General features: G+C 43.8%; 1 protein-coding gene and 1 non-coding gene across 3 annotated transcripts; one reads left to right on the plus strand and one right to left on the minus strand.

Annotated features, from left to right (window-relative positions):
- Positions 1-383: 383 nt before the first annotated feature.
- LOC119372631 (uncharacterized) lies at positions 384-15,966 on the minus strand. Of its 2 annotated transcripts, XM_037643102.2 has the most exons (5): positions 15,897-15,966; positions 13,194-13,218; positions 12,333-12,471; positions 8,060-8,339; positions 384-617 (listed from the first exon to the last, which is right to left on the minus strand). In XM_037643102.2, the coding sequence occupies exons 1-5, from the start codon at positions 15,930-15,932 to the stop codon at positions 408-410; spliced, it is 690 nt and encodes a 229-aa protein (XP_037499030.1). In that variant the 5' UTR covers positions 15,933-15,966; the 3' UTR covers positions 384-407. The 2 variants fall into 2 exon arrangements, with proteins under 2 accessions (XP_037499030.1, XP_037499031.1); XM_037643103.2 differs by lacking the exon at positions 8,060-8,339.
- Positions 15,967-26,818: 10,852 nt separating this feature from the next.
- Positions 26,819-26,890, plus strand: Trnad-guc (transfer RNA aspartic acid (anticodon GUC)). Its single transcript has one exon. It is a non-coding gene; the product is annotated as a tRNA-Asp (tRNA).
- The last annotated feature ends 202 nt before the right edge of the window (positions 26,891-27,092 follow it).

Here is a 27,092-nt window from a genome sequence, read left to right on the forward strand (position 1 = left end):
ATCGATCATAACATCAAGGACAGTGACCCAGTCTGGTGGTTCAGGCTGGAATCTAAGAATCTCCCTAATTTGCACTACACTGTCAATAAAGCTTTCTCTTGAAGATTTTTACCTTCACACATCTGAGTTGCGCATCTGCATTCTCGTTTTCTAGAATCCGTGGAGACCCAGAATCATTATTATATCATATGGAGCGTCCGTTTGTTTCTCGAGTGTGAGGGAGAGCTAACAACATCTCGATGATGATACTATAATGAGCATTTTCCAAACGTCTTCACACTACAGATTAGAATATTTACCCTCCATTGATTCTCACGTGTAACATGAGGACGTTAGTGCATGCAGTCTTGTAGTCTTACAGATGCTCATGTAGAGTACTCAAATGTCATTGTTTAGTTTACCTTTCTTTATTTCTCGTTATTACTACACCATATCAGCTCCCTGTATGCACCCATCAACTCATACGTCAACTTCCCGCGCTTTGCTTCAAGTCCTTTAGTCTCGTCTGCGAGCTCTGTAATGTTCACCGCAATGAATCTGAAGTTGTGTTCCTTGGAATTTGTGACGGAGTATGCAAAGAAGCCATCAAAATCTATCTTCGCACTGAATTCGCACATCTGCAATAGAACATGACATTATTTTTCTCGTAATACAGTTCATAAGTCCTCACAGGTTTACTAAACCTTAATTTAGCGAAATACGCACATGTTCGAAAAGTTGATCACACAATACTTATGGACATCACACAGTAACTGTGGACACAAAAATTACAACAGACCCTTCACCGGGTGCCTCCGCCTGCCCATGTACCATGCCTTTTGATACAATGTACTTGAACGTATATCGGCAAACGCTCTCACTGGTTAATTCACTCGGGTGACCTCATGACTCTACGCACCATCTTTTATCTTCTTACACTTTGTAGAGTTTTGAAACGACACAGTTATGAAAATCACCTTTGTTTTTATTAACGTCAAACGAGCGGATTAGTCGTTATTACAGCGGTTGTGAGACCGCGACGTGCAGCACCATTGGCAAACTACGAACTCTTACGCAATGCCAAGAAAATATTATGAACTGCAGAACCACTGCCTTAATATCTCATATCAGTAAAGTGCTCATCAAAGTAATACAGAAAAGGCTAGAATCGTACGTGCAAAGAGTGGTGGCGATAAAGAAAGCAAGTTTTAGAAAATGGCTTGGTATCGGAGGCCATACTGCAAGCATGAAGTGGTTATGGAGACTTGCAAAGAATGCGAAAAACATTTGTTCTAATGTTTCATCAATTACAGCATTGTTTCTGACTCACTTGACAACTCCAAACTATGGGTAAATCTAGGAAATGGAAACTCCCGAACACCTCTTAATTCTACTTAACTCCTATGAAGCAGCACAGGAAGCACTTGGTAAGAACAAGCTTTGCTAAGACTGATCGGTTTAATGTTTAAAAAAGATGCCAAGCAGGGTTACATTCTTTCTCCATTTTTATATAATTTAGAGACAGAAAAGGTACATACTAACAAACCAGTTTCGGAAGGCAGGAATAAAGATATGAAAAGTGGTGGAATAAAGGTAAACAACTTTCGGTGTGCGCACGACACTACTTTCGAAGCAGGACTCTTGAAACACTTACTATGGGAATGGCGCAACAGTGCACGATGCCCATCTACGCTTGCAGTATACATACATTGACACCCATCTTTTTAAGATAGTCTTTTTTTGGGATACTTGAACGCAGAAATGTTGGTCTCTGTCTGTCTATCTGTCACACGATTAAGCCACCCGGCCAAAGTTTAAGCACTTGCTGAACGCCCAACCATCTTGAACTGGTAGCTGAGTTCATACTTGTAAACATTGTCGATCAAAAAGTAAGTATTACGCATATCTGAGGCGCAACATCAATACGTAAGTATTCTGTGGTGTGTTCCTTTACTAGAAAATACATAGATACGTAATTCTAAAGATTCTAGTGTTTCTTACGCTGCGCTGAAAATGCGACGCTATGCACCAAAAAGCCCTCTGCCGACTATATGGTGCTACCACCTGGCAGTGGCCCTGGGAACAGCATCGCGGGTGGCCGCGGATGAGACCAGGACTCATGTAGTACGGCCGGCAGTAGACTATCGTCTTTCGACGACATTTGCAGCGAAGCACGCAGATACGCGGTCCATTTTTTTATATTATAATTCCTTCTCGCAATTCAAATGTCGTGAGCAGTATACTGACAGTACTAAAACGTCATGTCTTTGATGTCTCCTTTTTATAGGACTTTCACATTTGTAATCTATTTCGCCTTGTATTTCGAAGTGTTGTCCGTACATGATCTGTAACTCCTGCCTAAGGCATCCATAGAGGCTGCCAGTGCGCTTGAAATAAATGTTTAAATATCAGAATTTCCCTTAAGGACGAAGAAATTGATGTGTTAGCAACAAATTGTAATGTAATACGAAGTAAGGATAGCAGCTAACTCTTTTGGATGCGATGTCGCGTAACTCTACAAAACGCGGGTGTAAGAGAATACGGGCGCTCCAGGGAGAGAAGCGGTCTTCGTGCAGTTTGTCGTCCCAACGTGAAGCGGTGAGAGCACAGCACGTAGAACGGTATAGGCTTCCCAAGCAACGCTTAGCGGAGCTGCTGCTCTTGACAGGCAGCGCCATCTCTGGCAGAAAAATAGAAACTGGGGTGTAAACAGCGCGCGTTTTCCCTTCTCTCCACCACGTTGGCGCTCGCTTCTGTGCACGTGCAGAGCTCTCGCGGTGCACTTGCGGCGCCTCACAATATACCGCTTGCAGTGCGGCTTCAAAAGGATCTCACAGCTGGACAAGCACTTCCGAAAAGCGAACTTGATAAAAGGAGAAAGGCTCGTCAATCACGTTAACGGTGAAGAGCAGACGATCGACGACAACGACGCCCGACTCAAAGCGAAATGCACTTCCCAAGTCGCCATTACACCGTGTAGGACGTATACCTCAGGTAAGTCTCATTCTGTCATGTTAAAGATGAATAATGGTCCACATGCACTCCGAAATGAAGCCGTACACGCCATCGATGTTCTGCGGTGTGGACTACGAATCATATGATTGTTGTTTTGATATGGCATGCTTACAGTAGCAGCCGTGTACTTTCGTGAACAAACGTTTGCGGCGTGCGAAAAAAAAAAAAGTATACGGCCATGGCACTGTTTCCTGAGAAGGTTAGAGTCAAGTCCTCCGTGCGGCTGGAGAATCACCCGCCTATGAAGACGCGAGGCAGCTAGCTGAGCTTTAACCACTGTGAAGCAAGGTGAACTGCTCGCCTCGTTTTTTCGGCTCTCGCGTCATGCTTGCAGTCGCTTTTTATGATATCGACTTGAGAGGCGTATAAAACCTGCTGCGCGAACGCGGCTAGAAAATCGCACAAAGTCAGAAGGTGGTTACTTCAAGGTTGCAATTGTATTAAGTGTAATAAGTGCCAGTTATATTTAGCGGCTTAAATATATGTCGCCCTAATAAAGTGACAAAAACAAAGCAAACCTGCAGAACGATGTCAAAGCTTGCTGAAAATGTACAGACGTCCGTTCCGGCGTGATAAAGCAGCCTTCCCAACGCGTGAATTGCAGGCGCCGAACTTCTGACAATGTGCCGAGTTCAGTTGAATTCAACCAACCGCGCAACGCTAACGGTATAACGCGAGTGTGAACGTTCAACGACGACGGGTAGGTCTCACGAACACGGGGAGTCAAAACACAAAGTTGTTTCACCTACAACCGTAACTGGACTTTCACAATGCGAGAAGACAGCGAGATAGTCGCTGCGTGCATGCGCCCCGTTAAGTACCGATTCAGGTAGTCGAAACGAACGAAAGCGATGAACTTAGATAGCCAAAATAGAAGGCGAGACAGCGCTGTCAGCTATCCACGCTTGCCGCCTTTATTTCTCGTGCGACCCGCCCGGGAACCGATACAGTTTAACACGTGAATCGTGTGCCTTGGTGTTGTCTGCACTGTCGTGGCAGGCCACTAAACTGCAATACTTCGGACCTCGCTTGCGCTTCCGTGGGGTCGCTTCTGCCATCGCGGAAATGTGCAGCTTCGCACAGTAAGCCTCTCGGTTCAACGTGCCGAGCTGACGGTCCCCCAGTTACCCGCACTGACAGACGAACGCGTGCGCACGTGCGCTACCACCGCTACCGTGAAAGGGGCTGAGTCGGCCGCGCATGCACTCCGGAGCTTTCCGACAGAGCCGCAGCGTGGCCAGCGCGGCGCTGTCGTCGCGCCGCAAACTTGAGCTTGAGTTCCCTATACGAACCGTTTGCTGATGTCTGCCGAATTAACGCGCGTGTGTCAGCGCTCGCGACCGCTCCTTTCGAGCGACGCAGCCCCCCCCCTCCATCCCTCCCTCCCCCAGCGTCACTGAATTCAGTCTCCTTACGAAAGATGGGCGGGCGTTTCCTCTCTGCTTGAAGAGCAATCGATGGCAGGCCTTGCATGTTGGCTGATGTTATCAGACGCGCCCTCCGTGCGACGGACCCGGCCGGCTTGTTTCATCTCTGCTTCAGCCACGTTCGTCGCCAGCGCTCGCGAGCTTTTACTCGCGAGCGCTGGATACGATGCGCGGGGTGACGTTGTCAATTGGGACTTCATACGAAAATCACGGCGGCGGCGGACGTGAACGCCAACGGCGACGGCAGAGACTTGCCGAGAGTGTCCATATAATTGCTGTCGCAGTAAAATAAAAACCCTCATTCTGAAGGTAAAAAAAAGTGAGAAGGCTGGCATTTTTCGCGAACATAAATAAGACTAAAGTTATCGCAACAGCTTAAGAATAAATGGCCCGGATCAACAATGACGTCATACCTGTGTAGAACTATATATTTTTCATTGATGCAGAGTAGACAAATACCGCAGCTTTACACAAAATTCAGAGACGTATAGTACCAGGTAGTCGAGCGATGCGTGAACTCTCACAGATTAAGAGAGACAAATACAATGCTCCTGCGAGGCGTTCATCCCGGGCTCGATCCCGCAAACCGGTACGAACTTTCTGTCAACTAACGGGCTTTCTTTTACGATAAATCCGTATGATTCCCTCACAGCTTTGTGCTACAACCACGTGTGGATGCCCATTTTTCCTTTCATAAACCTTCCTGCAGCTTGCGGGTTTCTGCAGAAATCATTGCCAAAGACGAAGATGTTAGTCTTAAACATAACGAACGCCTGGATAACGCTCTGGTTTTTCTTATGGCAATGTGTACGGGCGAACCGTGAACCTTGCAGGAATATCGAAGAAGCTAGATTCTTTATATCGGTGGTACTGGCGTTGAGTTTCGGAAACTCGTAGACGTTTAATCGATCCAGTATCTCTGTCTTAGGGGAGATGAATCCGGAAAGTTCTCTTGGAAAAGACGTTCCAAAGCCCATACTTTTTTGTCACGTGGGCTGAAGGTTCAGTGGAATGAAAGGTAATGATATACAAAGTGAAAGGCAAGAAAAAGAGTGAGATCGCTCGTGTCCGGGATGATTAGATGGCGTTTTTCGGGCCATGGGTAAACGCCTTAAAAAACTTTAGAGAACTTTAAATATACCATATTAGACAGCTGCAGTCACATGAATCACAGTATCCATCCCGTGCCAAACCACAGTGGTCACTTCCAGCAGTCAGAACTTGAATGCTAAACGTTAGTATAACAGTTGCCATTTACATTAAACAAATTACCTCTAGCGTGCGTACACATTCACGACGTGAGCAACTCGGCCTTGCGTCAGTTGGTTTCTTAAGATAGCAATGCCAGCTTCAATTTATAAAATGGCTGTGAATAATGTGCAAGCGTGCACGGTGCGTCACTGTCATGTGCAAACTCTTGTGGGCCTTAAGTATAGCAATTATACGAGTATTAGACAGGCCTTTTTTCTTTGCTTGTTTCTTTTTCATTCTAAAACACTGGGCATGCAAACACGGACACAAGAGAGAAGTCAAGACACGTCCAGTCTTTTAGAATGAATACTTACCAACTAGCTCAGCTCTCTGCTATTCTAAGTTTCTTTTAACACGAAAGTATTTTATGCCGGGGTGCACCAAGACTTCAGTGGCGTATTTCCGTCACGGATATGACGTTGATAAAATGGATGCTATTAAATAAGGAAGAAAGAAACTACAACAAAAAGTTCCGCCACCCGGAATCGAACCTACACCTTCTCGGTCCGCGACGATAAGAGCCCAGTGCCCAAACGACTTAGTTACCGAAGCAGACGCACGACCGTTCACAAACGCGCCTTATATCTCTCACGCATTCTCTCTCGCACAGTGCTCTCTGTTGGTGGGGCTAGGCAGGGCGGGGCGGTGCCACCGTCTGTGAGCGGTGACGCGAAGTGATGTGGCATGACACTTACTAGCGCCGATAGGAAACAATTCGGTGACGTCGCAGCGAAAGCATAGACTCCAAGATTGCGCGCCGTCAGGAAGCCTGCCGGCGCGCAATCTGGGAGGTCATAGTTAAAGCGTCTCGATACCAGAGAAAAACACTGGCCGCGCTAGCATCGAGGAGTCGTCCTAGACGCAGTTACGTTCTTTGCCTTTCGCTTCGTGTTAGCGTGCGACGGCTCGTTGTCGGAGTAGTGCAGCTTGCACGTGCACAAAATTGCCGGCAGAGTTTTCATTGCATATCATTACATTTGTCGGCGCTTAACAGCCTTTAAGTTTCGCAGTGATGCATTCCTTCTCTCGTTCGTCCTCTGAGCGTAGTTTGGCGCGCAAGCGGAGCTCATCCGCAGTCGAAGCGGCACTCATGTAATGTGAGCGCCCGCAGCATCGAGCGGCCGCTGCGGCAGATTTGTCAAGCAGCTGATCTCAAGACAAAGCTTGCTAAACCATGACACCTCGCTGCGCATTTGTTGCTGTGGAGCTGTTGATTTGTGATTATGTCATGTACAAAGTATTTTTAACAACTAATATACGAGCTTCAGCACATAAGGAACGACGCAGCCGCTAGGCTGGCATGGTCACATTTGATGCGCTATAACTTCTTAGCAACGAAAATAATGCAACGCTTTTTGTGCGGAATGGTAGATGACGTCCTTGACTTCAATCAGAGGGATCTTAAAAAATTAAAAATGCCCTTTTTGAGAAAATTCTTTTCAAAATTCGGCGTTTTTGGTAAATCACTTACGTTTCAGCCCAATTATCGAGTGAAAGGGACCGCGATAAAACCAAGCAAATTATTTTAAAAGGGAGCGAAAATATCAAAGTTAATATGCACTGATTTTTATTATCCTCATTTTAACTTGCTTGCAGTAATAAATTCCTGAAATATAGGTATTTTGTGCGATTTGCCAAGTTTGTGATTTTTTTTCTTCAAAAGTTCTTTGACCAAGCAAGAGAAATAATAGACTCATAAGATTGTATTTCACGTGTTCTTTGAGGGAAATAAATATTGTGACCAAGAAGTGCACAGTTTTTTCCCTAGGTGCGCTCAAAATTCAGAAATCGCGAAATTGGGGGAAAGTGTTTTTTGCGGCCAAAATTTGTATATTTTTTTTCAGGTGAACAAAATTTTTCTTCGCAAAACTAACTTTGAAACCATTGCTCTGAGTGTAATGATTAGACCTACAGTAAATTTCATCAAAATCGGGAATGGTGACCGGGACCTCGTGTTCGATCTTATTGGACACACCCTACTACACTTACAAAAACACGTCGATCCACCTCGTAAGGCTTGGCTCAAAGCCAAAGATGCTGCGTAGACGACTACTCTGACCGCTTCCCATGAAACTAATTTCCATTAGGCGTGGGACCTGCCGAATTTTTTACTCACCACGTGGATTCTAACGTATTTATGGATGGAAAATTAACGTATTGCCTTTTTTTACCGCCGTTAATATACTCATAGTGTCACCGTGGTCGTCCGTGACTCAGTGGTGCTTAAAAAGAAGAATAATGACGATTCTAGATTTTAAATTGTCAGCCAGTTGCGATAACTAATCTTACTCATATCTCAGCGAGTAGATATTTTGTGGCAACCTAATCTAACTGTGCATGCGTATTTTGCCAGGAAAGTAACATGAATAATCGGAAGCATCACTCACCGCAACGAATACTGCTTCCTTACTATTAGACTGATCGCCCCACACCAGCGTTTTAGTCGTTATGTTGAGACCATTAAGCTCCAATTCGACCATCCTTCCAGGCAGCCCTTTGTACTGGACGGGAAGCATCGTGTACTCTTTAAGGCTGAAGGGACAAGTTATGCCTGCAGAGGCAGACCAAGCAAAAACTCCAATACAATCAGTTGTTCGTAATTCTGTGTACATTCGTTCGCGGCAATTAGAGTAGCTTATCCAGTCCACTTCAGCCTTCACTGGATGTCTAGGAACAAAAAAAAGAAAAAATGCGACAGTGATTTACATGAGGTGTTTTGAACCCATCACCTCTCTAAACGAAGCCGTAGCCAATATGAAGTGCACTTGATGTATACTAATTTAGCACCTGCCAACAGGATGGAAGGTGGGAAAGGTAGTTCCGGTCTACAAGCCAGGTAATAGAAATCACCACTAAACTACCGCCCAATTTCCATAACAAGCATCCCTTACAAGCTAATGGAACATGGCATATTCTCTCACATAATGAATTTTCTTGACTGTAATAACGTTTTCCATTCTTCACAGCATGGGTTCCGAAAAGGACTGTCTTGTGAAACTCAGTTAGCCGTCTTCGTTCATGACCTCCATTTCAACCTTGATACTAATACACAGATTGATGTCATTTTCCTCGACTACGCTAAGGCATTTGACAAGGTAGCTCATCAACGGCCACTGCTGAAACTTTCACACCTTGACCTTCATCCTAACGTTCTAAGGTGGATCAAAGAATTTGTGACTAGCTGTTCTCAATTTGTGCAAATAAACAATAACACTTCGAACCCTCTTCCAGTAACATCAGGCGTTCCACAAGGTTCTGTGTTAGGTCCCCTCCTTTTCCTAATATATATTAATGATCTACCTCTTTGTGTCTCTAGTAACATTCGCATATTTGCTGATGATTGTGTTGTTTATCGTAGTGTATCTAATACAAATGACCAAATTTTGCTTCAAACTGACCTCAACAATATTCTAAACTGGTGTCATGATTGGCTAATGTTACTAAACCCTTCTAAGTGCAAGGTTATGTCAATAACCCACGTCGCATTCCCTTTATCTCATCTCATCTTCTATTTTGTCAATAAAATCCCCGCACCATAGAAGAATGGAACCTGATACATTTTGATCATCTGGACTCGACTGAATCAATACAGAATTACTTCCTCACTATTTCCTAATTATTTTTATTTAGAGTTGTTTATATCTTTACCTGACTTGTTTATGATACTCAATTGTGCATTGTACGTGTATTTATGTTGTACCCTGCCCCTCCTGCATGGGCCACATGGCCTGCAGTATTTTGTAAATAAAATATATAATTCATAATGAACCCATTGAATCAGTCAAGTCATTCAAATACCTAGGCGTCACTATAACCATATAACCTTGATTGGTGTTTATATATTAACAACGTCACAGCATCTGCTAACAAAAAGCTAGGCTTGTTTAAACGTCACCTAATAAAAGCTTCCCCCCACGTAAAACTTTTAGCATACGCCTCTTTCATCAGAACTAAACTCGAATACGCTTCTTCTATCTGGTGCCCTCATGAAACTTACCTCTTCAATGCCCTTGAATCCGTTCAAAATCGCGCTACTAGGTTTATTCACTCAGCATATTCATACGACATCAGCGTATCATCATTAAAAACAGCATCTCATCTCTTTCGCATAGACGTCGCATTTTCAGCTTATCATTATTTCACAATTTTTTTGCAGTTCCCTCGCCCTCGCACCATACATCTCACCACCAGCACGGGTATCAGCATTGCACCGGTCATGCCTTAAATGTTGCTCGCCACAAAGTGCGCACTGTCACATTTTCATCTTCTTTTTTCCCTCGTGCAGTTGTAGATTGGAACATCCTTCCCTACGACCTCGCTGCTATCACCTGCTCATCTGCGTTCACGGAAGAAGTATCTGCATTTACCTCGCCATCAGATTTTCTATTTTTGTAATCCCACCCCTTATGTAATACACCTGTTGGGGCCTTTAAGGAATAAGGAATGAAGAATGATGATTGAATGATGAAATAAATTCTGTAAAAATGAAAGATACTGGGTTTTTATTGATCTGCACCGCTTTCTTTGTTTGATATCGAAGGTGGTTAACCTAAAAGAAAGGTTTAGCTCGGACCCAACTCTCCCTCCACAGTCCACAATGATAAACAGTAGGTATATATAGCCCATAGTCTGTAGTCCTAGTCCTATGAGGCGTGTACTCCCCTTATGACGACGCAAGCATTGCGAAGGCATCCTTTCGTTCGTTGCGTACTGCAAGAGTTCACCTTGAGCCTGCATGAAGGATCCGTGACTCAAAACTGGCCACGACTACTCCCCAAGTCAAAGTGCACTTTTCAAGCAATACAACACGCTGTGCGCGCTGTCAGCCACGCTACTGTCGTGTGCCATTGAACTTGACCTTAATGAAGACTGTCGGCACAGCGTTTTTACTACGCGAAAGCGACTGATCACTCCGATCGCATATCGATGCCATATTCGGTCCTGCGTCTCCTTATCATGAAGGCCGCTATGCCTTCCGTATCGTCAGTGAAAAACACTGCAAGTACATGCGCGCAGGCTTCGCCAGAGCCTACAAAGCTTGGCCGAAACTTCCTACCACGTAGTAACCTGTGTGCCGCTCTCCTGGCCCATTGGCCTTTCATGGATTCAGTGCTTCTTTGCTGAAAGAAAACTAGGACACCGGACTGCACAAATGCTATGACCTCACATGCAACTCTTTCTGCAAGTATTGTAAGCCGGTTATTAGTACCCCACACCACACAATGAACGTTCGTACCCATCTCCATGGGTCATTGTTTCCACGCAGCCACGCCGGCCCATGAATGATCACAGTTCAAAAATGCACAAAGTACGGTGAACTGTCCTTTCAGCAGCCCTCACGTCCCCTTACTCTTTTCATATATCGCACTCCACATTATACAGGGTGTGAAGAAGTGGCGAGGGGAAGGAGTGAGGGGGCTCTTGTAGCGGCGTTAATAGCAGTTGCTCGCGATGGCACCTGACGGAGATCAACTAACGCATCATCAAAGAGGAATGTAATCACAGATCGCACTAGGACGATGGCCTGCTGTAGCGCTGGACATCGCCGCTGCTAAAGTAAAGATGGCCGGCACGTCCTGGTAGCCTAGTTATTATTGCGATAGCAATTATATGGACAGTCTCGGCTGGATTTTGCCGTCGCCGTCGCCGTCATTCACCCGTATATGTATAAGTATGTATATATATCTCAAAGTCCCAAAGAAAAATAATTCCGAAAAATGCTTCCGAAGCGCGGAATCGAACCAGCGACCTGTCGTTCCGCAGCGCGTGGCGCTAACCACTACGCCAGAAAGCGCAGATCCTTCAGGGAGCTAACGGCGAGCGTTATATACACACCCTTTACCGCTGGCAGAACTCAGATACGGCAGGCGCTTATAAGCGTTTCTTCATTATCCGCGAGATGGCGCGAGGAGCGCGACTGGCGGATTTAAAAGTCGTCGGCGAGCTCGCTCGCTTCTTATATTTGCGCAGAGAGAACCTTGCCCTTCCGCTGCCTGCTCGCGCGGTTTCCTCTGGTGAGGGGAAGAGGGATGTTTCCAGCTTTCACCATGATGTCCGCGCTCATGTTACGGAGCGTACGAAAGTCACTCGAGCTCAAGGGACGCAGCTGGAACGAACAAACAGAAGATGAGCGCGAACTATCAAGTGTCACAGCTCGACACTTGAAGCACGCTAGTTTCCTTCGCTGCTTCGGCCGCCTTTGCAACAGGAGCGCTGTTCAAACTGAAAGTATCCATTGGCGAGCCTCACTTCGATAGCATTAGTTTTTGCTATCGCATTCATTGCTTCGCCCTTGCGGCGAAACTGTGACTTTTTTTGTTTGTTTGCATTTCTAGCCGAAAAAAATTCGTGTATGTTATGTCGTAGCAAGTAGAGATGAAACACAGTAGCGAAATTAACAAGCTGCCGATTACCCACAATTGTGCATTACTGAGAAACATCTTCATCATTCGCAATTCGCTCATTCTATCTCGTAACTTCTGTCATTTTATGTGGGGAATATGTACACTGAATATCACTATACCAACTTCCGTGCACGCGTAGCTGCTGTCCTATAGCTAAACGCTCGGCATAGTGTATGGCAGGTATGCATTCAGTTATTAAAGCTCTAAACACATTTGACCCTTCATTCAAAGGAATAGAAACTCATGACACGCTTACTCTTTAGGTGGATGCCGTTGGTGCCAGTAGGCGTAAGTACTTGTGAGACCCCAGGATGAAACGCGACCTCTGTAGGTGGCATTCACTCGCTCTATGTACTCTTTGGCCTGTTGCTCCAAATACAGGCGATAGGCGGCGCCTGCGATTAATTTAATTGCCGAAGACATAAAAATTAACTTGTTTTTTTTTTTCATCGCTCTCAAGATATACAAAAGCACAAGATACACAAACATCACGATATATTATGGCACTAAAGTCGGAGTGGCACTTCAAGGACTCTCAGCCGCGTTTGATTGTCGGTGCTCGGTGTCGGTGTCGGGACGGTGCTCGGCTGCTGACCCGAAAGACGCGGATTCGATCACGGACGCGTTGGTCGTATATCGATGAAGGCGCAATGCTACAGGCCCGAATACAGTGAGATATCAGTGCATCAATAAACAAGATTGCTGAGTGTCACTGAGAGCTTCATTTATTTGGCCGACCAATGAAAAAAAAAAGTGCAGCTTCGGCACACAGAGAAAGTTCATCGCTGAGCGTTAAGTGACACTGTCTCAAATTAATTACAATGTAAAGAGCATGTGCACAACTGCAAAACGTAAACGTAACCTCGTGAGCTCCAAAAATATCACCAAAAAGCCGTTACACTTGCTTCCCTGTAGTGTTGCCATGTGCAATAGATCCTTCGGTATAAATACGACAACCCTTCCATTTAAAGCTGTCACCCATTTGAGGTGAACAAAAAATTTGGAGTGCGTTCCGGTGATACCGCAATTAACATATTCTTTTTACACTGCTTTCATCCCGCATTTCATAGATTCATAACAATGGACGCATTCGTAGAGAGAACGCAAAGTTACATACCTCTTTCAGCCATGCTCAAGAGAACCTGAAATAGAGAGGTCCGAGTTAGAATGGCGTAGTGAGATTACAACACAAGCCTTGCTAAATCAGAACTACAAGCTATGTATTCAAGCTTTTCAGCCGCACCGAAGACGCCAGGGAGCAATATAGTTCCGGGAAAATTCATCTTTCATTCGTGTTGATTGTTCTTATCTCGATAGACACCTGATACTGGCAAAATTCGATCAGTGTTGCAGATTGCAGTATCTCCCCAATACGGTGTAATACTGAAGTTCAATGAGTGTTTTCTATGAAAGGGACAAGGTTCAGAATTCCTCACAGACAATAACGAAAACTTCGCTGAGACAACTTAATAATAATTGTTGGGGTTTAACGTCCCAAAACCAGAGACAACTTTACCCCAGCGCGTAGAATCCAGTTGATTTTCTTAGTAAAGGCATCTGAAAAAATCTAAGCGGAAAACTGCGCCAGCCTATCTACCACAATGTCTTGGTAGGAGGAAAATAATGCTTCATATTAAGACAGAATGATATAAGATGCACGAAAGCTAGCTTTTGGACCTAATCAAATACTAATCGAATTACGCGAGACTAGGATCTAGACGACTTCAAATCAAACATTGCTAGAATTGAATTGAATGCCTAATATTTTTTCAGTAATGAGCAGCCTTTTCATCATTTAAAGTTTTCGCATATTGGTGTTCACAATATTAAAACGTTGTGTCACGTCGCTGCATGGTAAAATACACCTTTGTAATATGTACAAAGGTAGCGTTCAGAAATATGTAATTTGTGCGCGAGCTCAGTGTCCATGGGATTATGCGAGTATGCATTACTATATGAAGTTCGTCAAACAACATTGTTGTCAATTTATTGTATTTTCGCGACGAAATTAAAAATACATTTCGTCATCGCAAAGGCAAAGCGATGAACGCTGATTTTTCATCAACATGAATTAAACAACTACAATTTCATTACTAGGACAGGATACAGGTGCTTGCTTCTATAAAATGTAACAACAAACGACACCCACTGCATAGTGGCGTGTATAAATGACATCTTAAGCGCGTTATCAGGTTGATTCGGTAAAACCTGGCCCTTTTCGTGACACCAGCGTATATGTAAGAAAACTTATCACATTCTCACATTATTTCGAGTTTCGCTTGCTCAATCGATAGAGTAAATATTGAACAATTATTCGAAAGAATACACGAATTTTTTAAGAGTGACTACAGCATTCTAGCACGTAGTCAATTAGGACGACACTCAATTTGCTGTTCAAAAGTTTCAAATCTTCACGCACATCTACAAACACCCAATCTCTTGAGCTTCTTGAATGTGAAGCAAAATTTTAAAGTGGCGAGAAATAACTGAACAAGGCACTTTCACGAAGACAAGTCTTCTTGTCGAAACTTTGGCTTCAGTGGCGTTCCCTGCTTAATGATTTTTCATCACTTCTAGCATCCAGCTTCCTCTGGGTTTCTGTCTTGTAAACGAAATCTTCAGTAACACAGAAGTTTCATCTTCTGCAACATATCGTTGTTCTATAAACAATACCGTCACATCTAAACCGACGTAGCTGTGAGGCCGTTCTACGCAGCTGTAACTTCGTGAGCTTTATTAATAAGGACTAATATTTTTCGCGAAACCGATCTATAACACCTGTATTTCTGACACAGAACTCGTAGAATTTTCCGACGAATGATCATATTGCACGCATACCTCTTTTGAAATTCTCGAGTTTCACTTGCCGAAACTACGACAAGACTATTAGGCACCCGGTAGCGGGGGCTCCAGATTGACTTTGACCCACTGGGGTTATTTAACATGCTCGTAAATTGAAGTACACGCAAGCGTTTTCGGATGCCCCCCTCATCAAAGTGCGGCTGCCATGAACGCGAGTCGGATCCACACTCTAGTGCTTAGCATCAAAAACGCCATAGCCACTAAGTCATTACGATGGGTATATTTCATTTTAATATGACTTCTGCTACACCGGTGACCTCGTGTTTAATATTGATCTGAAAGGATGGCAAATATCGCTGATGGTGTGGAGAGGCAGAGAGATTTACTTTGGTATAAAAACCGATAGGGCGGCCTGAATCAACGTTCTGACCTGGTACTCAGCGTTGGGGAAGGGGAAGGGTTGTGAAGAGAGGAAGAGAGAAGACGATGACGAGGATCAAGGTGGAGATGAACCAAAAGCTTCAATGTACCAAGACTAAATGTTTCTTGTCCAGTTCGCTCTCAGGCCAGAATTTGTGGGGAGTTTTAAGAATATCTAACTGTTGACGAGGATCACGCGAATATTCCAGTAGAACTTTTTATTCAGATAGTTGTCAATGGATAAATTTCGAAGAGTGCCGTCAATGATTGACGTTGTACAGCATATCACGGGCCGACGCACAAGAGGTGTTCTGTGGTCTCTGGAGTAACACATTCCTTGCGATTCGGCCTGTATGTACGGCCGATTGTACGATATTTCCTATACTCCAAATGGGTGCTCACAGCTTATTCAGTGACAATGTTTTTGCTTGAGAGCTTCGATTTTGATAAATATAAGCGCAAAAAAGGTACCGTGCGAGTTTTCGCATAGAATAAAATAGTACGAATTATAAAAATTAAGCAAATTGCTTTAAGAGTTGCGATGTTTATGTATTAACTATTTCTAGCCACATCACAAATATTTTAAATGCATCCTTACCAGTGATAAGATTGGGTAAGCGTAGCTAAGTTGCATCGTGATGGCTTTCTGAACTATACAACGAACATTGCTGTGCTGTTAATTTATTCACTTCTTGCCACTGCATTTGTCCCTCTGGTGGCCTATAAATTACGAAATTTGCACTGCGACCTTCATTTAGAAGCCGCCGATTGTACTGTAGCTTATGACATTCTGTATGCGTACAGCGCTTCGCAGAATAAGAGATATGACATTTGAGCGCTAACATGCAAAAATAGTTATGCCCATAAAACCCGACTTTCTCTGAGTGCCGTGAAAAGCGAACGGTAAAAGTCAACTCTGGCATTACTGTCGTGCCCTTTACTGCTTTATCACATGAGGTGAACGAATGACCCAACAGATGAGAAAAATAGCCAAGGCTTCGGTCACCGCCATTTTCTCGAATCATTGATGCTGTTCCAAGCACAAACATGTAAAGAAGTACTGATAAAATTATCAGCCCTTAATATACAATACTGTTCTTTTTTCTTCTTTTTTACGCTTGATTTGCCACGATGTACAGTCATCATGGATTGAAATGCAACAATTTATGGCTAAGTAATGCCCATACTTTTGCGTCCATCGCTTTCAGTTCGTGTCATGTCGGTATAATTTTGACTCGAACATTTACATCAAAGCCAACTTTAACTTTAGAGGCCATATTCCTGGCGACATGACGCGGCGATCTCGAGCAATCGCGCATACCGGTCGTTATACTGGAAGTTAAGACGCCGCGCTTAAATCCATGAGGACTTTACATTTCAATCAAACTAAACGTAAGTATGCAGTCTCGCTCTCATGCAGTCTTTGGTATAGAACGTGTTGTCCTTTAGCCATCGTTCATAGTAGATTCATCGCTTTTTAAGAAAGTCCACGCTCCTAAGTTATTAGCGATTTAGCCAAAGCGGATTGCTCCCATCCGGTACAGATGCAGGAGCTGAGTGCTTCGGACACTACATAGGTCTGTATACACTTCGATTCCATACAAATAGTTGCAGCTCTGCCTTGGTGTTGTAGTGTTGCCTTAGCGTTGCGTGCATGGTGGTGTCGACAAACTTTGATTTTTGAATGGCATCTTTCTCGTATCACTACAACATCGTCAATACGTGTGTGCCTGTCGCGGAGCATTCAATATGTACGGTTCTGCATCGGCGTAATTCATTTCCGGGCAATAGTGTATTGTATATTTTCTGTTCTTGAGCGCATACTCACAGTTTATCATATCTTTATTTTAAAGAGAAATAAAATTTGTAATTGTTCAGCTTCTTTAGTGTTACCTGGTTTTAACTTTTGTCATTTCAAAAAAAGAGAAATAGCCTACTTTTGAAGGAGCAAAATACAGTATATCCGAAATATTTTCTTCATTTATTAACTAGATCAATAAATAAGTCAAGAAATAGCATCCAAGTTTTCCCACTTTTTTATTAACATCCTATTCATCTATCAGATCATTGTTCTTTCCTTGGAATTAAGCTAGATTTCCGGTTAAAATTCAACTTGCACATTGAAAATTGCCGCGGAAAACTCCTTATGGTATTAGGCCATTACTAAAAGTTCGATATTATTTTAACTTCGACTACTTTCATCAGTTTATATTACGCTTTCATTCACTGTTATCATAACTATTGCATTGCTTCCTGCAGTCAAACACGCCATTACCACCTTTCTAATCTCCAACATGAACGAAATGAAGCCATTCGCATCCTTACCTGAAGCGACCGACTTCACTCGTTACTGATTTTTACAGTAGACTGAACGTACTAAATATTGACGATATAATCAAATTTAGTGTGTGCACATTTGCGCATCGAGCAGTCAAAGATCGTGACCTTTTAAAATTTTTTGTCATCCAAAACCTTACTAATTCAAGTATCAGGCACCTTTCTTAAATAGCATTTTTTACCTCCCAAGTTGCGAATCAATATGTGAAATATGTGAAACTTTGTACCTATATATATATATATATATATATATATATATATATATATATATATATATATATATATATATATATATATATATATTGTATACTGCGATTCTTTTTAACAAACTTGAAACTAATAATAATAAATATGGTTCTCAAAGAGTAGCTTTTATTTTAATCAAACTTTGAAACTGTTTGCCTTCTAACATCAAGTGTGCTGTTTCTGTATCGTCATTCAAACATCAGCTTCGCCATTTAATATTAAACCTATAGCACCGCACATTGAATATGTCTTGAAAACACAACTTCAACTCTGTCGTTTTTATTACTGATTGCTTCGTTTTCTACTACAGTTTCTTGTCCCTGTCATTTTATGTTTTTCGTTGTATTATTGCTTGCTTTAATATGTGAACTGTCCATGTTTTTCATTCGTCACTTTGTATTTTGAATATTTTTCTGTTAGTCTTTTTTTGCTGGAAAGAAGTATTTGTGTTTCTTTAACATTATAAGATCCCCCTACAGCATTTACACTGTGGGACCTTCTTTTCTACTGAAAGTGTGCACTTTTGTATCTGTACTAAATATTGAATAAACTTCAAAGTCATCGCTTACAGCAGCAGAAAGGGCACGACATTTGCAAGTTAATGCAATACGCATGCGCATGTTGGAAGTGGTCCCTGCGGCGCGCATTTTCTTATTCAGTGACCGCAACATCGAGGGTGCTTTTTAAACTTTCGCACTGGGAGCTGTAAAGGGTATCATGTGCGGCGCGTTACAACAAAAGACAAAGCAGTCTCTTGCACGCATTCTCTAATGGCGAAAAAACATGCAATGCAATTCGCAATCGTATTACCTGCATCCTCTTCGTCTTAGTGCAAAATATTCTTGGCTTCACAAGGGCGTCGATGCCTGATAGCAGTGCAGCCTTCATATATCCTTATCTGCCTCCCTCTTGTGTCAAGTGGTGAAATCATGTTAAGGCAGATAGCGCAAAGAAACACGGACACAAGCGAAGAATAAGAACACGGGACACGGTGTTCTTATTTTTCGCTTGTGTCCGTGTTTCTTTGCGCTACCTGCCTTAACATGAGTTCCCAGAAACTTGCCCTGTTATCCGTTCTCGTAAGTGGTTAAATTATTAAAAGCGAAGTGTTCCGACATGTTTTCCTGCTCATGGTACACCATGTTTTGCGGTCTTTTCTGTTTAGCTAATTTTCCGTAAGTTGCTAATAAAGTTCATTGTCTGTCTGTCTGTCTGTCTGTCTGTCTGTCTGTCTGTCTGTCTGTCTGTCTGTCTGTCTGTCTGTCTGTCTGTCTGTCTGTCTGTCTGTCTGTCTGTCTGTCTGTCAATAACTGCATTTACTACGCGAGAAATACTACCGTAAAATGTCGAGCAAGCGCCCCCCCCCCCTACGGTGAAGGATAATCCGACCAGATTTGGAGGGGGGGGGGGGCGCTTGCTCGGTACCGGACTGAAATTCAAGATTGCGGCGGGAGAACCGCTAAAAATAAAAAATGCCCATCCATGTTGATAATGAAATGCTTTATTTACTGTTTTTATTCCCCCTCGTCACTGCCATACAATTGAAGCAGCGACCCGTTTGACCAATATACGACCGGCCACATGACAGCGGAATTTCATAAACAATATTAGATACGCATTCAGTGTACTCAATCTTGTGGTTCTTTTTACCCAAGCGATGCTCGTCTTGAAGAAAAAAGTGGCCGCAGGGGAGGAGGGGGAGGGGGGGCGCTTGCTCAGTCATCGGCGCTTATTTCAGATCTCCCGAAAAAAGGTAGGAGGGCGCTTGCACGGGTAGGGGCGCTTGCTCGGCGTTTTACGGTAGTAACCTTCGTAAATATTTCATGGTTTACGTTGAGTCAACTCCCCGATTTTATTCACGAGAGCACCCCTGCCTCTCGTTTCCTTAACCTCATACCAAAGTTGGCTTAGGGTGACGTGAGTCTCCGACGAACATGAATGACATCATGAGGTTTAGACCGCATGGAAAAACGAGGACGAAGAAGGACGTGACAGACACAGGTGCAAACTAGCAACAACCTTCATTACGAGCCAGGAACCCCAATATATAGACAACCTTTTCGCATAGATCATAATACATGCGCTGCTTGCAACAAAAAAAGTGGCAGCTTCGCTCTAGTGGTGCCAAGCCTGAAGGAAGGGCGCAGCCGGGTGGCCTTCCTTTTTTCTTTTTATTTTTTCTTCTCTTTCTTTCTCTTTCTCTCTGCTTCTTGTACAGTAGAATCCCTCAATAGCGAAGGCCCTCAAGAATGAAATTCTCGCGACAACGAAGAAATGTGCCGTCCCCGGCGAACGTCCGTACAGTTCCATGCATTTTCCCCCTCTCGACAGCGGAGAGATCTTTTAAAAGCGCTCCCGCAATAACGAAAGTTTCAGGTAATGCGCAACATTTCTTTAACACGAAAGTGTTTTATGCCGGGGTCCACCAAGACTTCAGTGACGTATTTCCGTCACGGAAATTGATTGATTGATTGATTGATTGATTGATTGATTGATTGATTGATTGATTGATTGATTGATTGATTGATTGATTGATTGATTGATTGATTGATTGATTGATTGATTGATTGGGTGATTCCACGAGAGATCGAACATGCCTGTCCGGTCGCAATTTTTGTTTTGCCTGGGTTTTTTATATGTTATGTGGGCACATTCAAAGTGCACGGAACTGAAAATTTTATTTCCAAGAAACGCTCCCAGCGCGCCAAAAAAGTATTTGAAGGTGGCGGCGCGTGCCTCCTGTTTTTGCTCACTGCAATGTTTTCGGATTTCACGGCCGAATTTAGCGCGAACTATAAATGATGTGTCGAAAATTCCTTTTGCTGGTTTTAATACGCATTACTGTGAATTACATCCATGCTTTTTTTATGCCGTCCTCAAAAAGAAGAAAATGTGAAAAAATGGCAAACACGGCCGAAATCAAAAAAGGGTCCTAAGTTTGAGGCGCCTTGGCGCTTTTACTATTTCAAACAGAAACTTGAAAACAGTGTCAACTATAGAAAAGAGCCTTTGCAACATTTATACGGAAGATCATTTTCCTAAGGGCAGCGCAAAAAAAGAAAAAAATAGTTAAAGAAGCGAGCTTTTTCAAAAAAGTACATTTTCAAAAAATAAAATAAAAAAAACTCCGGTCTCAATTTTGACGGCAATTTTTTATCGAAGAGCGCTTATGTCAATGAACACACGGTTGTAATATCGTATGTCCTCATTTGCTTTGTTTACGAGATATAACTGGCCAAAGTGACCCTTGCTGTGAGTGCTCACTTCAGTGCGACTGATGGTTGTTAATAGCTTGCATTGTGCGTAAATAGCAGTTTTAATTATTATGCTGCAGCAAAACCTTGCTCTGATGGCTTTTCGTCAAGAAAAATGTGTTCTCAGATTTTATTTGTGTCCAGCGTGTGCAAAAGTGGGCTGCTGCCGCACTCTAAGTGGCTCACGTGTAAACAGTTTGCAGCCTACAACCTCGCCTGCAATCATCAGAGGAAAGATGGGCGCGCCTGTTCAAGATATCAACCGCTTCTTCTTCCTGAAGGAATGTCTGGTCTACCTCATCGCGGTTAAATGTAGACAGGTTTTCCTTGAGGAGCCTAAAGCAATGCAAGCAGACCTCGCAGGTGTCGCGAAGATCCTCAGCCTATGACAGTAGCTTCTGGAGGTAGGAAACAACAAAAAGAGCAAAGAAAAAAAAATTTGCGCAACGAAAACGTTTTCCTCAGCAATCTTCTTTTTGTGAACGCGTAAATAATTGGCACAAAATAATCGGACGTAGCCATGGGCCGCGCGCATCGCGTGTAGTGAATAGCTAGACATAGAGCAAGTCGAAACGTTTATACTGAACGGCGCCGCACAAATTACCTCACATCTGCGCAGCTGTCATGAATGCCTTTGCATAACTGCTTACGGTTTAACATTTTATGACTAAGGGTGTCTAAGCGCTTTGGGCTGTAATATTTAATTTGTAGGCCGCACTCATTGTCAAAACTAAGGGTAATGTCCGTCTGGTGCCACCAATGACCTCTGCTGTCCTCGACGTGGGAAAGCACTTTAGTAAAGTGGCAACGAAACATAATAAATTGGGCAGCTTCGGCCACTCATGGCTTAATCATGCCACACCGCACGTTTTCTGGCTGCTGAAACGCTGAGGTAAAGGTCGAGATGATACAGGAAGACGTTATCTGCGACGCCGAAAAACATGTGATAGCGGGAAGTGAAATAAACGGCTCGGAAATCATTGAGCTAACTTTTTACAAATGTGTTTAGGCACAGTGTGCGTCGAATGGGGAGATGGTTAGAGCGTACAATGCATGTAATGGAAGGGAAGCAAGCAGGCAGTGAGAAAACAACTGCATAACAGCGCGCCTGCTGATTGTGGCATTTAGTTACAGATTAAGTTGACCTTCGCTGCATACAGATGCTTTATTCTGTGTGCAAGGAGAGTTTTGACAAAGTGACCTAAACCATGTGTTCGCGGTGTCTCGCGTGCTTCTGATTAGCGAATACTGGCGGGGTAAGTTGAGGTTGTAAGCTGCAAACTGCGTACGCGTTCGGCCTTTAAGAGCGGCAGCAGCCCACCCCCACACACGCTAGACACAATTAAAGTTTGAAAATACATTTTTCTTGACGACAAGACATCAGAGCAAGGTTTTACTGCAGGAAAATAATTAAAACTAGATTTAAGTGCAATGCAAGCTGATGGCAACTATCAATCGCACTGAAGTGAGCACACACAGCAAGGGTAACTTTGGCCCGTTAAATCTCGTGAAAAAAGCAAATGAGGACATACATATTAACACGGTGTTTTCACTGACATAAGCGCTTTTCGACAAAAAAATGTCGCCAATATTGAGGCCTGAGTTTTTTTTATTTTTTGAAAATGTAGTTTTTTGGAAAGAACTCGCTTCCTTAACTATTTTCTTCTTATTTTGCGCTGCCTGTAGGAAAACGATCTTCCGCATAAATGTTGCAAAGGCTCCTTGAAATACTTGGAAAAAAGCATGGATGTAATTCACAGTCATGCCTATTAAAACCAACAAAAAAATTTTCGACACATCGTTTATAGTTCGCGATAAATTCGTCCGTGAAATCCCAAAACATTGCAGTGAACAAAAACAGGAGATCTGCGCCGCCACCTTCAAATACCTTTTTTGGCACGCTGGGAGCATTTCTTGGAAATAAAATTTTCGGGTTCCGTGCACTTTGAATGTGCCCACATAACATATAAAAAACCCAGGCAAAACAAAAATATCGACCGGACAGGCATGTTCGATCTCGTGGAATCACCCTTTAGAGGGCGGCAGCAGCCCACTTTTGCACACGTTAGACACAAATAAAATCTGAGAACACATTTTTCTTGACGAAAAGCCACCAGAGCAAGGTTTTGCTGCAGCAGAATAATTAAAATTGCGATTTACGCACAATGCAAGCTATTAACAACGATCAGTCGCACTGAAGTGAGCACTCACAGCAAGGGTCATTTTGGCCAGTTATATCTCGTAAACAAAGCAAATGAGGACATATGATATTAAAACCGTGTGTTCATTGACGTACGCGCTCTTCGTTAAAAAATTGCTGTCAAAATTGAGACCGGAGTTTTTTTTATTTTATTTTTTGAAAATGTACTTTTTTGAAAAAACTCGCTTCTTTAACTATTTTTTTGTTTTTTTGCGCTGCCCTTAGAAAAATGATCTTCCGTATAAATGTTGCAAAGGCTCTTTTCTATAGTTGACACTGTTTTCAAGTTTCTGTTTGAAATAGTAAAAGCGCCAAGGCGCCTCAAACTTAGGACCCTTTTTTGATTTCGGCCGTGTTTGCCATTTTTTCACATTTTCTTCTTTTTGAGGACGGCATAAAAAAAAGCATGGATGTAATTCACAGTAATGCGTATTAAAACCAGCAAAAGGAATTTTCGACACATCATTTATAGTTCGCGCTAAATTCGGCCGTGAAATCCGAAAACATTGCAGTGAGCAAAAACAGGAGGCACGCGCCGCCACCTTCAAATACTTTTTTGGCGCGCTGGGAGCGTTTCTTGGAAATAAAATTTTCAGTTCCGTGCACTTTGAATGTGCCCACATAACATATAAAAAACCCAGGCAAAATAAAAATTGCGACCGGACAGGCATGTTCGATCTCTCGTGGAATCACCCGATTGATTGTTTGATTGATTGATTGATTGATTGATTGATTGATTGATTGATTGATTGATTGATTGATTGATTGATTGATTGATTGATTGATTGATTGATTGATTGATTGATTGATTGATTGATTGATCGATTGATTGATTGACATTCTGCTTCATCTATTATTCATTCCATCGTGAATAACAATTTTGTGAATTCAATTCGCGGCATGGTGTGCAAAGGTGGGCGCAGGGGCAGGAGGTACAGCATGTTTTACCTGCAGATGGAACTGTTGACGCGTAACTGCGCCCTTCAGACAAAAAAAAACGTATTTCACATAAGCAAAAGCGCCACTCACTGCGGAGGAAATTGAGACGTCGCCACTAGCTCTGTTACCCCACTTCTGAGTTGCTAACTTGCTATCACCTCTTCGAGGCTATCTATGTACAAGTCGAGATAGACGTCAGACTCTGGAGCTTCTAAGATGTGTGGCGCCACCTGTCGGAGAAGTATTGAGTAGTGCATAGACCGACTCTCTCGCACAGTTTGCTATGGGACCAGGTGCAACTAGCGAGTGCGAAACAACGATTGAGCTTAATATCGCGTGTGTTTGCGCATTTAGCACTCAGAACGAGAGCTGTGAATTGCTCTCCGCTAGTCGGACGCGCGACCGAACCGTCGTGAAGTGCTTGCTGGATCATTCGCCTGAACGACGGCGAAAACAGCAGCAGACGAGAGCCCTCCGCACGCTACGAAGAAACTCCGCAAAAGACGCACTGTTGCGTTGTGAATTGCCACGGACGTACAAGACTGAATAACAACGTTCAGTTTTACCGATTTCCATAGTTGTCGTACGAAGAAGAAAGGCGAGAGCGCTGGATACGGGCCGTTGCGAGCGTGTTGGGTAAGCGAAGTACCCGCGTTCTCCACAGCCGGTTGCATGAATGTGTGGCTCTGCTGTTGTTTTGCGTAGCCCTGATACAAAACCGTGGTAACCTTGACTATGAAGCTCAGCAGAGGCTCTGACCGCGGTGCTTGTCGTGTAACACGAAGTGAGCAGCTAGAGGCAGACTGGAGACGCGTGATACGCACACCGCGACGAGTTGGTCGTCACAACACAGCATCGCGGACGTATGTACGTTTTGAAGGCTCAGAGTGAGTTCTGGTTCTAACTAGCTAACACCACGTGCGTCATACAAGTAAATCGCAGAATGTTGGTCGTGACCCCCTTCAGGTTTGTTTCGCCCGTGTCCTCCGCGGTTGCCGTAGCTATCTCGGAGGCCACGGTTTTGCCTTTGGTTGTACCCCGCGAAAGTGGACACGCACGTATCCCCATTTGCAGTACATACAAACGGAAGGCGACCATCAAGAGACCATTTGAGGATGCGTAATAAAACACTCCAATGCACAGGAAGCGAGAGATTAATTAAGGGAGAATACAACTGAAAAGGCGAAAATCGCCGGAGCCATTCGCCCCTGATGAACCGAGTTTTCTACCACTGATCGTAAGATGCATAGCTAAGTATAAATTGATCGTGTATTAGGTACTTTATCGCTGTGGCATACCTATATACCCGATTTTAACGCATTTAGGCTCTAGAGAACGGATGTCGGAGGGCTTGCCTCGAACTCGGTGTCGTGTGATGCTCGCTTGTACTTGCGAGTAGCAGCGCGCATGCTGAGGAATAACTAAAACTTATTTTGCATTGTACTCGCAGTTCGCTTTGATCAGCTTTCTTTGTTTCTGAAGCGTGGATTGGCGGAAGAAGCTTTCCAGGTCCTTGATTTTCAGGAAACCGCGCCTCGACACCAACGAAAGAGGAGGGTTATATTGCGGCCTATGCACATTCGCTTGCGGGCGGCTCTCTTTGCACTACCCAGTTAGTGCCAGGGCTACGATGAGGGCGCTGGTGGCGGTGTTTTTCGCAGCGCCGCCTGGGCAGAGTCTGACGTCTATTCCTAGTTTCGTGTAGTAGGACGGAACCGAAACTAAGACCAACGCAATCCAGGGAAGGTAATTCGGAAGCTAGGGTCTGTTGCCTGACAATTTGAATAGTAGATCATTGTTGCTTCGGCGCTTAATGGCCGTCTGTGTTAGTAAAAAGAGGAAGGGGGGAGAGAAAAGCAGAACAAGGTAATAAGGTGGTAAGTTTTGAAGTTTCGTACGTTTTAAATCTAAATCAACGTACACATATGGTGAACCGTAGACCATTCGACCTAACTCATACGAAGTCTTAAAGTCCCGTTTTCTGGAAGCGAATTCTAAACATTTTAGTAAATTCATGTTGTCGCTGCACCTAGCACAAGCAGCAACCACAGTTCACACGCAAACTGTTATTGGAGTTACGGTGGGAAGAGCAACGTTGTCACAATCGGCGACACGCGCCAGGAGGCGTGGCCTCCGCAATCGGCTCCGGCAGGAGGCCACAGAACACGACGAGGCTCTCTGTGGAAGGAAGCGTAAAGTCCGGCGTTCTCAGTAGTTAGAGCATAGAGAAATGGAAAAGGGCGATGCTTCCCTTTCTCTGTGGTTAGAGGAGGTGTTGGCCACGCACACACATCGATAGAGCCGTCGCGGCAGCCACACAACTAGAGCGCTTTCGAGTTTTCTTCGTGTTTTCGAGTCGGCCGCAGCCTTCAGTGCGTGGTAGGAAAGCAAAGATTCTGGCCGCAATAGAAATATTTGGCCGTTGGTTATGCATACCGGGCACAAAGACACGGCCACGACCTACTGGACACGGCAAGGCAAGAAATGGTTGGCGCAATGGCGCTTCAGACGACTTGTCCTACTTTAAGAGCGCTGTCGACGGGCTCCTCGTTAGTATAGTGGTCAGTATCCCCGCCTGTCACGCGGGAGACCGGGGTTCGATTCCCCGACGGGGAGTGTTTTTTTTTTTTTTTTTTTCAAAAGGTTTTTTTTTGTTTTTACATTTTATATTGCAGCAAAACAAGTCAACTTCTGCTTTTTGTGTGTGTGCGTGGGGAGAAGGGTGAATCGCGCCTCTTTCCCGCCCGAGGCAGCGTTATGTCCTGAACAAAATAGGTAATATGCTGTTCGAGATCAGATCAAGACGCGTAGAATACGC

Source organism: Rhipicephalus sanguineus, chromosome 10, assembly GCF_013339695.2.
Source record: "Rhipicephalus sanguineus isolate Rsan-2018 chromosome 10, BIME_Rsan_1.4, whole genome shotgun sequence".
In the NCBI taxonomy this organism is placed as follows: domain Eukaryota; kingdom Metazoa; phylum Arthropoda; class Arachnida; order Ixodida; family Ixodidae; genus Rhipicephalus; species Rhipicephalus sanguineus.

Bases quoted from the DNA above. Each gene is read 5' to 3' on its own strand.
- LOC119372631 (XM_037643102.2), bottom strand. From the start codon at position 15,932: ATGCAACTTAGCTACGCTTACCCAATCTTATCACTG. The intron at 13,219-15,896 runs GTAAGGATGCAT...TCTCTATTTCAG, and splicing joins CTTACCCAATCTTATCACTG to GTTCTCTTGAGCATGGCTGA. The intron at 8,340-12,332 runs GTAAGCGTGTCA...TTTTGTTCCTAG, and splicing joins CAACGGCATCCACCTAAAGA to ACATCCAGTGAAGGCTGAAG.